The 17544-nt window shown below is 32.2% G+C and overlaps 1 protein-coding gene across 5 annotated transcripts in view; it reads left to right on the top strand.

The window, feature by feature from the left end:
- The window catches only part of PCLO (piccolo presynaptic cytomatrix protein), a 538245-nt gene that overhangs the window by 398779 nt on the left and 121922 nt on the right, over nt 1-17544 (top strand). For 4 of the 5 annotated variants that reach the window (XM_052001569.1, XM_052001567.1, XM_052001568.1 and 1 more), the window contains exons 13-15: nt 2088-2299; nt 8529-8579; nt 15273-15403. In XM_052001569.1, coding sequence (XP_051857529.1) covers nt 2088-2299; nt 8529-8579; nt 15273-15403 — 394 coding nt within the window. The remainder of the gene's footprint in view (nt 1-2087; nt 2300-8528; nt 8580-15272; nt 15404-17544) is intronic. The other variant, XM_052001566.1, reaches the window with a different exon arrangement.

Below are 17544 nucleotides of genomic sequence, written 5' to 3'. Positions count from 1 at the left end.
TAAATAAGGTAGGCAAGAGCCCTAACTTTTAGTCCCTTCTGTACACTAAACTTTTGAAGGAGAATGAGAGTAAATTATATATAAAATATAATTTACTGCTTCACACCAAGGATTGCCAACATGTGCCAGACATTTTGTTTAGCACTATGTATACCATGATATACAAAAAAAGTTTGAGAAATAATTTCTGGCAAGATTAGAAGGGAAACAATAAACTAGGAAAACATTTTTACAATCAAAGGTTCTGACAAAGGCCTCGCTGCCAAAATATATAGAGAATTGGCTCTAATTTATAAGAAACTAAGCCATTCTCCAATTAATAAATGGTCAAAGGACATGAACAGATAATTTTCAGATAAAGAAATTGAAACTATTTCTAGTCATATGAAAAGATAATCCAAGTCATTATTAATCAGAGAAATGCAAATTAAGACAACTCTGAGATACCACTACAGATTGGTTAGGATGACAGGAAAAGATAACAGTGAATGTTGGAGGGGATGTGGGAAAACTGGGAAACTGATACATTGTTGGTGGAATTGTGAACGAATCCAACCATTCTGGAGAGTGATTTGTAACTATGCTCAAAAAATTAACAAACTGTGCATACCATTTGATCCAGCAATGTTAGTACTGAGTTTATATCTCAAAGAGACATTAAAGAAGGGAAAGGGACCCACTTGCGCAAAAATGTTTGTGGCAGCCCTTTTTGTAATAGCTAGAAACTGGAAATTTAATGGATGCCTATCAATTGGGGAATGGCTGAATAAGTTGTGGTATATGAATATTATGGAATATTATTGTTCTGCAAGAAATAACCAGCAGGATGATTTCAGAAAGACCTGGAGAGACTTATATGAACTGATGCTGAGTGAAAAGAGCAGGACCAGGAGATCATTATATACTTCAGCAACAATACTATATAAGGATCAATTCTGATGAACATGGCTCTCTTCAACAATGAGATGAACCAAACCAGTTCCATTTCTTCAATGATGAATAGAATCAGCTACACCCAGAGAAGGAACTCTGGAAAATGAGTGTGAACCACTATATAGCATTTCCAATTCCTCTGTTTTTGTCTGCTTATATTTTTGATTTCCTTCACAGGTTAATTGTACATTATTTCAAAGTCTGATTCTTCTTATGCAGCAAAATAACTATATGGATATATTGCATTTAACATATACTTTAACACATTTAACATTTATTGGTCTACCTGCCATCTGGGGGAGGGGGTAAAGGAAGGAGGGGAAAAATTGGAACAAAAGGTTTTGCAATTGTCAATGCTGAAAAATTACCCATGCATACATCTTGTAAATAAAAAGCTATAATAAAAAAGAGAAATAATTTCTGGATAATTGATCATTTTATTCATCATATTAGAAATAATAAAAGTTGAATCTTAAATGCCCAAAAGTCCCAATGGAACCCACTTAATTATATGCTTTTAGAAGAATGGGTATTCCTGAGGATGGCAGTCAATTCTGATTGGCAAACAGGTAATGAGAGAATGAAAATTATGAGAAGTCAGAGCTTATTCTAATTAGAGTATGGGGGACATAATTGATCATCAGACTTGATCAGAGTTTTATTTATACCTATATCACCCCACCTAAAGTGATCTAGACAAATCTTTAGTCTTGTCTAAGGAAAATACTACAGGCTAGAATCCATCAATTCACCTAAACTCAAATTTCTTTAACATTTGAACAAATCTGAGTTTTCCCCTCTCATTAACAGCCCTACATTTCAAAGGCTTCCTGAATAACCTACTGGGGATTATTTCTCAATGAGGAAGTAGAAAAGGGGAAAAACCTGAGGCCCAATTCAAAAATTGGCTCTTAATATATGAGCCTATGATAATAATCATTTCTCTCAATACAAAGACAAAAATGAAAGCATTCTTGACTCCACAGGTAGTTTACACTATCCATAATGTATTACCAATTTCCTTGTAATCAAGTGAAGGTTGACATTTTACCTTTGATACCCAGAATTCTAATAGTGCTGATATAGTTGATGGTATAGAAGTAAATTTCTTTAACATGGATTTAGTACATAAAGCTGTTTTTATCTTGTTGCAGTAGACAAAGCAAAATCCCCTGGGGTGGATCCAAAGCAACTGGCGGCTGAGCTCCAAAAAGTTTCTCTCCAGCAGTCACCATTGGTTCTTTCTTCAGTTGTTGAAAAAGGATCACATGTTCACTCTGGCCCCACATCAGCTGCATCTAGTGCTGTTCCTAGTCCTGGTCAACCAGGATCACCCTCTGTGAGCAAAAAGAGGCACAGCAGCAAGGTAAGTCATGTCTAAATATGTTGTCAGTATGGTTTCTCTTTTTATCCCATCTTTAGATCAGGGAAAAACAAATGAGAAACAATTTTGATTCCCTGAGCTTTCTGCTCAAGCATCTTCCTTTTTACTCTAACAAGATAATTGCTAAGACACAAAAGTCAAAATTATATTTCTTATATGCTACAATAATTTCTTATAACCTATCCTTTTAATCTAGCAAGTGATTTTTCTTATGCAAATATAACAGTAGAATATACCACAACGATTTTATGTTTAATACAGTTTTTTAAAGTTTACTTTTGATATTCAGAACTTTATTATAATAATTATGTTAAGAGAAAGAAAAACATCTATGTAACTTAGAGTAAGCCATTTAAACCCCTCTCATCTCAATTTAATTACCTGTAAAATCGGAGAGTCAGTAAACTCAGTAGATAAGCTCTGATACTAAATTCTGTTCTAGAGTTTTTGTATCTCAAGATATGAAAATTACTAAATAAATAGCTGTCAGTCTACACCTTTCATACATAGGCATTTTGTTTTTGTCTCTTCCTAAATGTCAAACAAGTGAGTTGCCCATTCTAGACTTTCTTTCCTGGACTGCTCAGTACATTGTAACTATACAAAGCAGAAGATTTCCTGGTCAAAATTTTATTGGCATTGGTCAATAGCTGTTGTGAACCTTTCAGAAAGAAAAATAGAACAAGATACAATTTTTAGAGCAAGTTTGTATTTATGAAGAGGAAAAGGAGAAAGACCAAATCATCAAATGCAAGTTCTATAAGATGAAAATCATTACCACTTCTGAAATAATGGGCAGGCAAGGCTGAGACAAGCAAGAGACTGCAAAAGGATGTGTTTATGACTCTTATGTTCAACTATGCTGAACTCACTAGACACACCCACAACTACTATGCAAATACAGAATCTATATATATATGCATGTATGTTCACAGATGCACATTTAGAGATTGTACTGTGGGTATACAGGTATATTCAAATATAATTACTTTATATGCATTGTATGTATGCATCAGTATGTATGCATAATTATCTATGTTTATATGCATACCTAGATACAAATATATACACATAAATGTATGTGGATATGTGTGTGTGTGTGTGTGTGTGTGTGTGTGTGTGTATGTGTGTGTTCCTTTTCTCGCCTTTATAAAATTTCCCCAGGGCATCTCTGTCCACTAAAAAGTACTTTCCTTTTCTGCTCGCTATACACACAAACATAAATAATATGTAATTTTCTCAGTCAACAGTTTCATTCCTTTTTCAGAATTCAAGTTCTTTATATTGAATAAAATCACAGATTTTTAGTGTTAGAATGGACCATCTAGTCTAACTCCCTCTTTTCAGGATCCTGAGATCCAGAGATATCAAATAATTTGCCAAAGTCTTGCAGATAGCTCATTGGATAAGGACTATAACCTAATTCTCCTGACTCCCAAGCTGATTTTTTTTTTCCCTAGGATGTTTTTCATTCTTAGACCTTGTCATCACTTTCTAATTCCTTCTTCCTGAGATTTCTCTCTTCTCCTTCTCTTTGTCTTCCTTCTTTTTCCTCCTCCTCCTTTTCTTCTCTTTGTTTCTTTCTTCTTTTTTTCTTCCTATCTACCTATCTATTATCATATTACATAGTTATCTATATGCTATCATGAATATTGGAATGCTAACTCCTGGAGCATAAGAACTATGTTTTTTGTCTTTCTTTAGAATCCTCAGCACTTAGCACAGTTCCTGGCACATCATAAGAACTTACTAACTTCTTGTTAACCAACTGATTATGTGATAGATACTTCTACTCAATTGCTCTAAAGAGTCATAGAGTTTAACCTATGAGTCTAAGATTAAGCAGCCCCAGTATCCCCATCCTTATCAAAATAGTAGTTTCTTTTTGTGTACGTGACAATATCACATATTTCTTAGAACATCCCGAGAGAAATTTGATAAAAATCTTTCGCTTTACATCATTTGAAAGATAGTTATTCTATAAAGTAATGAGCAGGATATGCAAGACTGGACAAGGATTTTTTTTTATTTATAAATTTGTTAATGTGACTTTTCAGGAGACTATATGAAGCTGGCATCAGAAATAAGGCAGCTAGCATTTTTCTTTGGCTGGTCAAATTCTTATGTTTTAAATCCTGCTGAAACCCATATGCTTTAGCTGAGATTTAACATTACTAAAAGGACCAGGTTCAAGTGAAAAGCTTATAGTGTGGTATTAGAATACATTCTTCGCAAAAGATAATTCTCCAGAACAAACATTCAAATATAGAATTATGTCTGCCTAGTCGCATATTATCTGTTAATCCTCTAAATCTAGGAACATTAAGAAATATTAGAAATACCTAGAATTAACCAGAGTGATGGATGCCTACCTAAGTACATTTTGCATTTATAGAATAAAATACAAAGATTTTCAATGTCTAGTCACTTACAAATCTAGCTAGTATTTCTTTTGACAGATGTCATGTGGAGATGGAAAAAAAATACTCTATAGTTTCTTTGGTAACTAATGAAAGATCAAAGCAGCACAGTAGGATGTTGCTGGATGTATTGATGTACTGTATTTTTTATTTTGTGCAAGAAATCAGGTGGTTTTTTTGGTTTTCTGCTATTTTTGCTGAAGTCTCAGGGATAATTTTGATGCATTTTTGTGTTGGAAAGAATATTTTACTGACCAAATAAGAGAATGTGGATCCATCTATATCTACATATCTGAAGCATGATTCTAATTCAGCTTTTCCTAATTCCAAGTGCAGCACTCTATTTACTATGCTACCTAACAGTAATCAAGACAATGAGTAAGAATTACTATAGTTAATAGATTCAGCATTTTAATATTTTCACATAAAATAGAATCCCAGGATTTCATTACTAAGTAAATTTTCTAAGATTTATAGCATTGAACTGTGTGGCGACTTCAAATTAGGCCACATTCCTCAATATATTATTATTAACATCAAGTAAATTTAGACTTCTATGCATAATTGCACATATTTTAATTATGTTACAGCCCATTTCCTTGAGAAAAGTTGCAAGCTCTTTCATTTTACTGACAAGGAGGTCAGTTTTCTCTAGCTCTCTTATTTCTCCCTAGCAAGAGAAAGGCCAAAACATGTTTCTCATATAACTCAAGGAAGAAGGAATTTTTATTAATTGTTTATTTGTTTGCTTGTTTGTTTGCAGCAGAGAGGGAGAAATTATTTTTATTTCTTTTGTTCTTTAGTAAAAAGCATCAGCTTGAAATTAAAAGGCTTTCAAACCCAGATTTTTCAATATACTCTGCCTCTTCCTTTATCAGTTTGCCATAATCTCCTTGAAAACGGGTGATTTTCTGAAAACACATCTTATCTCAAAGTAGTCATACTTAGGTGACACAAATCTTCTTCGGTTTGCTACATATACATGCTACAGACAGTATAAAAATTCAGATGCCTTTGGGAGTAATGATAGTCTTTTGGAAAGGGGATCCAAGATTGATTTGTGGATGGTCTAGTAAACACAATAAAAGAATTTCATAGTTAAAAGGATCTTCTGAAAACAATTAGCTGAATCCATATCTGAAAAAAAATATTTCCCTCTATATCATTTCCTTAAAACTTTGTTTATAAACATCAAGTAAAAGGGATGGAATTTACTATCTTATAGGGTAAAAAATCCAATTTTTGGATCATTCTAATATTAAAGAAGATTTTCTTCTCATCAAACCTGTTTTCCTATTAACAAATTTTACATATTACTATTATTTTTGTCCTCTGAGCTGTGATATAACTAATCAAACCCTTCTGCCATATAACAGTACATTAAAAACCTAAAAAGAGCTATCATGCCCCCTATCCAGGTCTTATTTTCTCCCAATTAAACACACTAATTTTCCTCCCATAGTCCTCATATAGCATGAACTCAAAGCCTTGATGTATCTTGGTTCTTCTCTTTTTGAGAGTGCCAGTTTCTCAATGTTCTTTCTAAACTATGATGCCCCAAACTGAAAACCATTCTATAGGTAATCTGGCAAGAAAGATTATCACCTTCCATATTCTAGACCCTATTTCTTAAATAAGGAAGTCTAGGATTGCATTAACTTCCTTGAATATCATACCAAACTCTCAATTCATAATAAGCAAGAGTTCAATAAGCCCTCCCTCAGGTTAATTTCTGCCTAGATGTGCTTCCCTGTTTTGTATTCTTTAAATTATTTAGAGTTTATTTTCATTATTGGCAACATATTTAGAATTTGAAATCGATAATTTAGTACAATAGTTCAAAAATAAAATGTATTTGTGAAATAGCATAATTAAATATCTTTTTAAAATTTTACTAAACTATATGAATTTTTAACAGTAATAAGCAGTCTCTTTAAAATATCTAGGTTATATACATATAAATGGATATTGCTATATTTAATTAAAGAAAAATAAACCTTTTATTTTGCAATATTTCTTTGAATAGTGAGTTCCTAATCCCCTTATATACAGCATCATTTATAGTAAAGAATAAAAAGAGAAAAAAAACAAACAGCAAATTTTAACCAACATATCAATCAACTTCAATAATATGTCAAGTATCCTATATCCATAATGTCCCACCTCTCTAAAAAGTAATGCATTCTTACAGTTTTTCTTTAGGGATAATCTTGATCTTTATCATTTCACACCATTCTGTTTCAGTTGTTTTACTGTTCTTTTTAATTTATGTTATCATGGTCATTTGGCACATTGTTGTTTTGTTTCTGCTTATTTCATTTTACATCAATCCATATGTCCTCTCCTAAGCTACTCTATTCATCTTATTATCATTTCTTGTAACACAGCAATATTTCATTACATTCACATATTGCATTTTGTTTCACCATTCCCCAACCTACGGACGTCTAATGTATTTTAAGCTCTTTGCAACTGAAAAAAAAATATGCTGCTATAAATGATTGGCTATATGTAGGACCTTTCTATAAGGAAAAAAAAATCAAATTTGTATACTATACCTTTCTATACTATACCTTTATAAGCACAATTTAATGCCTAAATTTTATGCCATCAACATAATTTATTTGGAAACAATTTAATTTCCATTTATTATTTGAGATAGGAAGGAATAACAAATTCAATGTCTTCAAGCAGTCCTTATGCCTGGTTTTAACAAAGATCAGTTTCAATACTGATTCCATGATATGGCATAAAGAATCCTGAAATTGGTATCTAAAGAATTGGGTTGTAGATCCAGCTCTTCCATTTACCAACCTTGAATTTTGAGCAATTCATTCTACCATTATGAATCTCAATTTCTTGATCTGGAAAGTGGAGATAATATATAATAAACTTGCGGACATTTACAAAAATATGAACTATCATGCCTGAAACCTAACTGATAAAAGTATCATAAAATAGATAAAATTTTGATGAATGCAGAAAATAAGGAAAAGGAAAATTTTGGAATATAGGGTAATATTGTCATTTTAATTATATCTCATGAAGCAATAGGAAGTCAGTATGCATATGGAAAAAAAGACATTTACAGGAGAAAGAAAGAAGCACATTGAAAATAAATTTTACCTGCCTGACAATTTTGTATTACTTATTTCTATTTCCTATTATAAAAGCATCACATGTGAGAATGTACCACTCTCATTTTTTTTCAAAGGTGGAAAACTAAGGATGAGGGATCCTACATAATCTGTTACACTTGACTGATGAATTAGTTTTACTGAAGTATTCTTTTAAAAAAAATGTATAAGGGATAACTGTCTGGGAGGGCAAAACGATATTTTGGGAAATAAAAGTGATGGAAAAACCATATATATATATGAATAAAAACCTCATAATTTACTATTGAGTCCCCTCCCCCATTTCATATCCAATTTTGGTAAACACAATTTAATAGATAAATTATATATTTCATTGGAAGTGGTTAAGATGAATTTCTAATCCCTATGTGTTTTTTTGGAGTATTAAAAAAATTACTATTTCTGATATTAAGTTATAACTTTAAAAAGTCAGCTCCATAAAAGTGATTTATGTAGAGACAACTTGTAGGCTTCTTCTTTATAATGTGTAACTAGAAACCGTATTTGAAACAGATCAACTGAAAATTGTATGCAATTTACTATCAAATCAAAATTGTGTAACCAGCAAAATTAATAGAATTTCAGAATGCTAAAATATCTAATTTTATGAATGTTCCATGTAATAATGTTTGCATATGTTCTTTAATATTACAGCCCACTGATGCAACAAAGTCTGTCTCTCATCCAATTACTGGAGAAATTCAGGTATGAAAATAAAATAAGTCAATGATTATTGTATGTTTTTGAGTAACATTTTCCCTACTGGCATTATTGATATTGTGAATCCAAGAAACAAAATCTTTCCTTCTTATTTAAGATAGTATATTTAATTTATGTTAATTTTTACAGCATGATATTTTACTTTGAAGGAATTTTTATGAAATAAAATTAATCACTTACCCTATGGTAACAAGGTTTAGAAGACACCCCTCCCCCAAAATGTAATATGATTACTTAGATCATAAAGTTAATTTTCAGGTTTTCTCTCAAGCTGCTACTTGACATATTTAATCTTGTCATTCAGATTTTGAAGGTAATACAGGGGGTATGTTTATATGTTTCTTTGTTAATTTGTAAAATTTCAATGCATTCCTCTGTCAAATGAAATAAAAATCATTCAGTTCATCAGATATTATTTTAAAACCTGTAGACCTATTTTTCCCATAGTAGTTGCTTCATGTTTCTTTCTATACTAAAACAACCTAATCTTTTCAGATTAAAAACATTAAAGCTATTATATATATGTGCATATATATAATTTGTTGACAATAAAATCAATAATAAAATGATGTATTAAAATAATTTATCTTTATGAAAAACCAAAGCTAGCATCTTCTCAAACTCTCTCGTATAATTGCAGATCACTTCACTTCTGAGAACATTTATTTTATTCAATATAACAAATAAGATCTTTTTCATAAGAATCTTCTTTGTTAGACAAAACTTACAATAGTTTCTCCCAGTTTTCCCTAACTAATCTTCAACTTGGACAAGAAAAGTCTCTCTAGATTCTTTCAAGTTCATATTCTTAACAATCTCTCTCCAGGTTCATTCCTTATAAAATGACTTTTTAATGTTCTTTTAAAATGTGAGGACAGTTCTCAAGAGAAAGAAGTTTCTCTTCACCTTGTTACTCACTATTTTCCCCACAGTTTTTCTCATAGATAAACCTAACATCTAATTTCAACTCCCACACACAGTATCCCTGAGTCCACAAGGGAAATCATTTCATTGAATAATTACAGCTGTTTGGTCTTTAATTTCTCTGCTCTAAAAAGAGATAGTAATAGCCTCTCAGCTTCCTTTTAAAAAGGCTTTTGAAAACAGGTCCAAACACTCCAAGAATGTTACTGCTTTAATTAGTATTCAAAACATTCTCACTTTTTTTAGTGGCTATAACTTTAAAAACCTTAATCACTTTCAACTACTTAAAAAATGCTTTAAGTACATATGATTCCATTGCATATTAGTGAACTCTTCACTGATCAGGTAGCAAGGAAATGTTTGTTTAATAGCTTCTTTGTGCTGGTGGACTTTGAGGGATGATGCAGGAAGGGGTTCCAAATAAATGTAAAGCATAAATAGACCTTGTGATCACTACCTATCTAATCTAAATTTGAGAATTAAAAGTAATGTATTAAACATTATGGGCCAGGGATTCTGGCAAGCATTTTTTGAGGGGGTGGGGTAAGGTTTTTTTTTTTTAAGGAAGAAAAAAATGACAGTCTCTACATTCAAAATGCTTATGTTCTAAACCAGAAAGACAATACATCTGGAAGAGTGGTGGCCAGGGAAGTAGGATTTATATATTTATATAATATATTCATATTAGAAGTCACAGGGATGATGAGTGGAGTCATAGAACAATTGTTTAACATGTCCCTTCTCGAAAGGTCAATGCCAATTCTTGATTGCTATTCCAAAAGAAAAGAGATAAAACGAAAGTATAGGTGTACATATAGATTGAGGGAAGGGGAGAGAAAGGTTCGCTATTAAAAAATTTCTATCAGGAAGGTGGTCATGAACCTGCAACATACAGAGCTAGAAATTATGAAGACCCATCAATCAAAGGCCCAGTTACCAGGGCAGTAGATAAAGTGAATAACTTGGTCATGGAATATAAAGTTACCCAAATAAATAAAATAATATTGTGGGTGGAAATAGATTATGTTGCAAAAGCAACATGGCCTGAAGGTAAGGCCTATATATAAATATATATAGAGAGAGACAGATAGATAGATAGATAGATAGATAGATAGATAGATAGATAGATATAATAAATAAATTTATATATATTATGACAAAGATAGGCACCAGTAAAATCCACATAATCCATTAAATATATATATATATATATCTCTATAGATAGAGAGATAGATAAATATATACATATATATACAAACAAAGATAGGTACCATTAAAAACCCATGAAGAGTCACCTGAGTGGGGTGACTTGTTCAGTCATGTCCAACTCTTTGTGCTCCCATGAACTAAAATATACCAGGCCCTTCTATCATCTACAATCTCCTAACATCTCTCCAAGCTCATATTTTTTGCTTCCACAACACTATCTATCTTATCCCACCCTCTACTATCCCCTTTTCTTTTTGCCTTCAATCTTTCCCAACATCAGGGTCTCTTCTGATGAGTCCCATCTTCTCATATGTGGTCAAAATTTTTTTTAAGTATTGACTGTTTTAATCTCCATGCTATCCAAAAGATTCTCAAAAGTCTTCTCTAGCACCACAATTCAAAAATGTCAATTCTATGGCACTCAACTTAGAGTTCAACTCTCAGCCATATCACTACTAGAAAAACCATAGCTTTGACTGTATAGACCTTTTTCAGCAAAGTGATGTCTCTGCTTTTTAGTATGTTATATAGATTTGCCATTGCTTTCCTTCCAAGGAGAAATTTCATGATGGCAGTTGTCTTAGCACTCTTAAATCTGACAGTTTCCATTTCTTCTCCCCTTATTTATCAGAATATTACACAATTCTATGACTCCACTCATCAATCCCTGTGACTTCTAATATTACTGGCATCATTACACCAGTAGCCATGATCTTACTTTTTTGTTGTTGTTGTTTGTTTTTCATGTTAAGCTTAAACTAGCTTTAATATGCTTCTCTTTCACCCTCATCAAATTCTTCATATTCTGCCTTCAGAATGGTAGTATCTGAGCTGAGATTTTTGATATTTCCCTAGCTTTTGATTCATTCATGCCACCTTGGCACTTTGCAAGATATAATGTGCATATAAGTTAAATAAATAAGATAACAATATATAGGCTTGTCATCTTCCTTTCTTCTTGACCTGAACATAGATTCCTCGGGAGACAAGCATCTTATTTAAGATGATCTGATTCTCCTACTCTGAGAACTGACCAAAATTTGCTGTAACCCACATGGTCAAAGACTTTAGTACATCCAGTGAGGCAGAAGCTATTATTCATTTTAATTAGATGAAAGCAAATACTACTGTAATCAATAAAAATTATTTTTTCTAGAAAAATACAACAAATTCAGGGATACACAGTTATGAAGCACCAATTGTGCTAAGTACTGAGGGTGGGAGTTAAGAATGGGAATGAAATGGAATTTAGATAATGCTAATTCTTATCTTATTCTTTTGGCTGACACATCACATTACTGATTCATTTGGCTTGTTGTCCAGAAATCAGTCTCTTTCATATGAACTGCTATCTGGAGACAGCACTATCTATTCTATATTTGTGTATTTATGATTTCTATAATCACAAGTAATTGATTTAATCTCTCTGTGTCTATTTTCTCCTCTGTAACCTAAGAGATTTGGACATGATAGCTTCTAAGTTTTTATTGCATTTCTAAATATATGATATTATTAATTCTGAATTTATAGAAGTTATGATGTTGCATTATTAATATTATCTATTATATTTCATCTATAAGTTTTGTTAGCATTAACTCACTGTTCTAGCTTATATAGATTTTTTTTATCCTAATTCCTTCATCTCCAAGTTGTTATCCCTCTAAGCTGAATACTATTTGCAAATCTGCTGAGTACACCAATTGTGTCTTTATTCCAGTCTTAATGAAAAAATATCACAGAAGAAAACCAAATTGTCAAGGCTTATTAATAAAATGTTGAGTAGAAAAGATTTTGCTCCAGGTTGATTATTAATCCATTTATTAGTATTTTCTGTGCTCGGTTCTAAACATACCTTACAGTACAATTCATATTTCTCCACATTTTTCACATGAGTAGGAAAAAAATTGTCAAATGCTTTATAAATTTCAAATATGTTAGATAAATGGTATCAGATTCATCCACAGTCTGGGAACTTTTTCAAAGACTGAATGAATCTGGCATCACTTGTTCTGAAATATAAATGCTTAGAACTCATCTCTTTAATAACCATAGTAGAATTTTGCCAGAAACCAATGTCAAACCTACTCAGAGTTTAAATAAATGACAAAATTAACTCAATATTTTACCACCTGTAATTTCAAAGCACCATTCAATTTGTTTTTAGTACTCAATGATCATGGATATTACTCAGTCTGAAAGAGTAGGGTAGACAATCTAACTGCCTGATGCATTTTCAACAAAAATCCCCTATATAAAATTTGTGATATGTTCATTTGTTTATAGGTTTAGTTTTTTTTTTTAATTTAATGGGAACAAAATTTCTAAAAAGAAGCAAACATCTATATGATGCCAAAATGATCATTTAATTCATTACCAAGATGTTAGAACCAATTATTTTGCTTCTTATTGACCTGGTTGTCACTTTGCATTTTAAAGTTAATTGGTTTCTTTTTTTCAGTGTGTCAGTTTTATGTAGATATAGTTAAAGTATCATTCAGACCATCAATTATAGTAATATCATAGTATTTTTATTCTTGTTTCCAGGATTAAAAAGACTTTAACAGATTATTTTATCTCAAGCTCTTGTTCAGTTGGAAACTACAGAATAAGAAAAAAGTTGTAGGATTATCATAAGAGTTAGGATAACAACACTTAAAAATTCATTAATTGCTGCCTTTTTCATCATACTTATCTTCTTAGAAGTATCTGTCTCTAAGTAGTATCTATCTTAATGCCTCTGGCTAATCATGTAGGGGAGACAGCAAATTACTTGTTCTAACAAAGTTATCAATTATGTGTTTGATTCTGAATGAGCCAGTAAATATTAAAAGAATTAGGCTAAGCTTCTAACTAATTCATATTTGTAAACTTCAAAGACTTATTGTAAAATGAAATTGATATTCCTGTAGTTTTCCCTTTTAGAAACCCATGCTAATAATGCCTACATTTGTTGTTTTTCCTTTGAAATGAATAGACATTGAGAAAGAATTGAATAATAGAGAACTTGATACTAGATGTACCTTTGTATGATTTGTATTTCTTTAATACTCATTTTCTTCATTTGTAAAATGAAGAAATATAGTTGTCACATGACTGTGTAAACGCTAACATATATAAATATAAAATGTTACCTTCAACAAGAACCAGAAGTTAAATAAACTACTTCAATGTTAAATAAAGCTTAAATCATTTATTTTGTAGAATAGCTATTATTCATTTAAATTAAATGAAAGCAAATACTGCTGTAATCAAGAGAAAATTATTTTTCTAGAAAAATGCAACAAAATCGGGGATACACAGTTATAAAGCACTACTTGTGCTAATTTCTGAGGGTAGGAGTTAAGAATGGGAATGAAATGGAATTTAGATAATGCTGATTCTTATTCTCAATGATTTTATAGGGAGGTAATGATAGCAATAGAGTAGCCACATGTTGTAGTAGATAAGAGTATTGCGCCTGAAATTAAGAACTCATCTTTCTGAGTTCAAATCTGGTGTCAGACATATACTAGCTGTGTTTCTCTGGACAAGTCATTTAACTTTGCCTCCATTTCTTCATCTGTAAAATGAGCTGGAGAAGGAAATGAAAAAAACACTCTAGTATCTCTACCAAGAAAATCTCAAATGGGGTCCTTGAAGAGTCAGACACAACTGAAAAATGACAGAACATAAGAACAATATAAAACTTTTAGTGTGCAAAGCACTCCATATATATTATTTCATACAATTCCTTTAAGAAACCTATGAAATAAATACTTTAGGTACCATTGTCCTAATTTGAAAAATGAGGGAACAGAGTTTATTAGAATTTACTAAATTCCTACAGTATAGCAATAGCAAGTTTCTGCTGGAAGTCTAACTCAGACCTGTAGAATGGATCCCTTCATGTGAGAGGATGATGATGAAACAAGGAGACTATGAGGCAGTTGCTGTACTCCGGCCTTTCCACTGAGAGGCTGTTGCATTACTTGACTTCTCTCCTCTTCCCTCTGCCTCCAATGTATTTCATTCCCAATCCACAAGGGACTGTGTCACCTGTGTCAGTAAAGGCTGCTTTGCAGCTCCTTCAGATATTATGATTCACAGCTGTGGAAGCTCTTGGAGAATTGACCTGCCCCTTCACCTAGGCATGGTCCTTACCATTACAGTACACCAAGATATACAAAGAAACATACACAAAAACAATTCCTTCTTGAGAGAACTTCCCAGGTAATGGGACTCTTAACTGAGGTTGGCAAAGGCTAAGTGTACAGTCACACAACTAGGAATTATTGCCAGTGAAGTTTGAACCCTATCAGGTCTGACTACAATACCAGGGCTTAGTCTACTAAACATCTGTACTGTCTTCCAATACACATACTAATAATGTAAAATTCTCCACATTAAATGCAATAGGGAGCTGTAAAATAAAATGCTCATGCAATTGTAATAGGAGGGACATTAAGAGTTACGGGAATCAGAGAATGCTTCCTTGAGGGAATCATATTTTACTTGAATGTGGTCAAAAAACCCTAACTTAACCAAATATTTTAATATTCACTATAGCTTCAAATCAACTATGACAAGCACCTTGGAAATCTTATTATCCACATTCTTCAAGCAAGAAATCTTGTTCCCCGAGACAACAATGGATATTCTGATCCTTTTGTTAAAGTTTATCTTCTTCCAGGGAGAGGGTAAGTGAAGAAAAAATTTACAGTAAATGTCTGTATTAATCAACTCCTTTCAAAAGTTATCCCTCATTAAGAACTTAGGTTGAAATCTTCTTCTGATGCTTATGTCTTTGGTAACATTGGGAAAATCAGTTAACTTTCCTAGGCCTAAGTTTTTTCATTTCTAAATTGACAGACTTGGACTAGAGGGCCCCTTGGGTCCTTTCCAATCCTATTTTTATTGTCCTTTGATTTGAAAAACACTGATATCAGCAGTCTTATCTGCCATATAATTTAATTGATCTTTTGATCTCCTGCCCATTGCATATATTTGCTACAAGTTGATATTCACTTTGTTTTAATCAGCAGTTAATGCTCAAAAATCCATACGCAAATGAGCTCATAAGTTATTTAATGCATATTTTTTCATGCAATTTATATCAGTGTCAATTACAATAGAGGAAACTTAATATAGTAAAATTTAAGAAGTAAATCAAATTTTCAAGTGTATTGACCTTGTCAAAGCAACTTTCAAAACTTTTTAAAATAATTTAATTTCCAAATGGACAAGAACATATAGCATAATTCATAAGTATCTATCAAATTTTTTGCTCAAAACTATTTAGTTATCTTTGAAAATTCTAATTTGGCAAGAATATAATAGATTTCTTTTGAACTCTCTAACTACTACAATCTATCAATTGCCTGTATGAACTCTTTGAAGATGCTTAATGTTTATGTGAGATGTGGTAAGTGTTATGTTCTGGCCTATCAATAATATTTAAAAGCTTTCATAAATGTTTTTTGTACCTGAGCACTATTATGGCTTTTCTGGCCCATTTATATCTGAGGAGTTAAAGTGGCTTAAGTACTTGGGAGATAGAAAAGGAGATTGAAGAGAGATGTCAGAAAGATAGGAGTAAAATGAAGAGACAACATTGACAGGAAAGTCTACAGAGGTGACTATATAGAAGAAAGTGACCTACAATTTGAATTGTTATGGAAATGTCAATGATGAGGCTTTAAAAAAAAAAAAGGGTAATTATATTTGGCAACCAATAAATCATTACTAACTTCGGAGAGAACAATTTTAGTTCAAAAATTTTATTGGAAGCCAAATTACCAAGTTTAGAAGACAGTGGAAAAAGAAGTGGCTTTTTTCAAGATTAGTTCAGAAGGGAAGAGATTTCAAGCACTATCTATAAGTAGCTTAGATGGCTCAGTAATAGAATTCTAGGCCTACAACTGGGAAAACCTGAGTTCAAATTCGACTTCAGATACTTACTGATTTTGTGACCTTGGATAGATCTTTTAACCTGTATCTGCCTAAGTTCCTCAACTGTAAAACGGGGGGGGGAGGGGGGAGGTAAAAATTATCCTAATATTGAAAGGTTTTGTGAGGATCACCTGGGATAATATATGAAAATAATTTATCACAGTGCTTTGCACATTGTAGTAAAAATTTGCTTTCTTTTTTCCTGGGGTAAATAGTGAATGTTAGGTTCAAGTGAGAGTTTGTTGAGAATGGAGTGGGCATTGGGGAAGGCATGAACATGTTTTTAACAAGCATGGAAAACTCTAATAAGGAAATATTGAGGAAGAAAAGGTGGAGGGGGTAGCATGATAGTACTAGATAGCTAGAGAAGATGGGAAGAGACAAGATCTAGAGTAGTTATGGTAAGAAGGATCAACTCTTTGTTCCAGACCAGAATGATAGAAGCATTGTATGTGTGTGGTATGTGTTTAGGGGGAAGTTTAGATCTGAATGATCAGAGATAGATATGGAAAAGCGGTGGTTCTTTCTGTAATTTTTTTTCTGTAAAATTGGAGGCAGGATTTTTAGTGGAAAGGATGTGAAAAAGGGACACCAGGGGAAGCTTTATGGAGAGTGAGTATAATGAATCTATTCAGGAATTGAATATTTGTTATGCTAAAGTGAAAACCCAGTTGAGATGAGATAACATACATTTGTAATGGACCTAGCCAGCATAATTTAATGATATTCTATTCAGCAGTATGTGAATAGGTGAGCAATCAAGAATTCAATTAGTGAGACATGAGCCCTTCTTATTTATTTTTATAATAGTGGAGTGTGAGATAATTGAACTACCTGTGACCATCAAGGCAGTTGCTATAGGAAAGGATAAAGGAATGAGCATAGAGGT

This window comes from Antechinus flavipes, chromosome 5 (assembly GCF_016432865.1).
Source record: "Antechinus flavipes isolate AdamAnt ecotype Samford, QLD, Australia chromosome 5, AdamAnt_v2, whole genome shotgun sequence".
NCBI classification, from domain to species: Eukaryota; Metazoa; Chordata; class Mammalia; order Dasyuromorphia; family Dasyuridae; genus Antechinus; species Antechinus flavipes.
The sequence above is the reverse complement of the archived record's forward strand: the minus strand, read 5'-3'. Positions and strand labels throughout refer to the sequence as shown.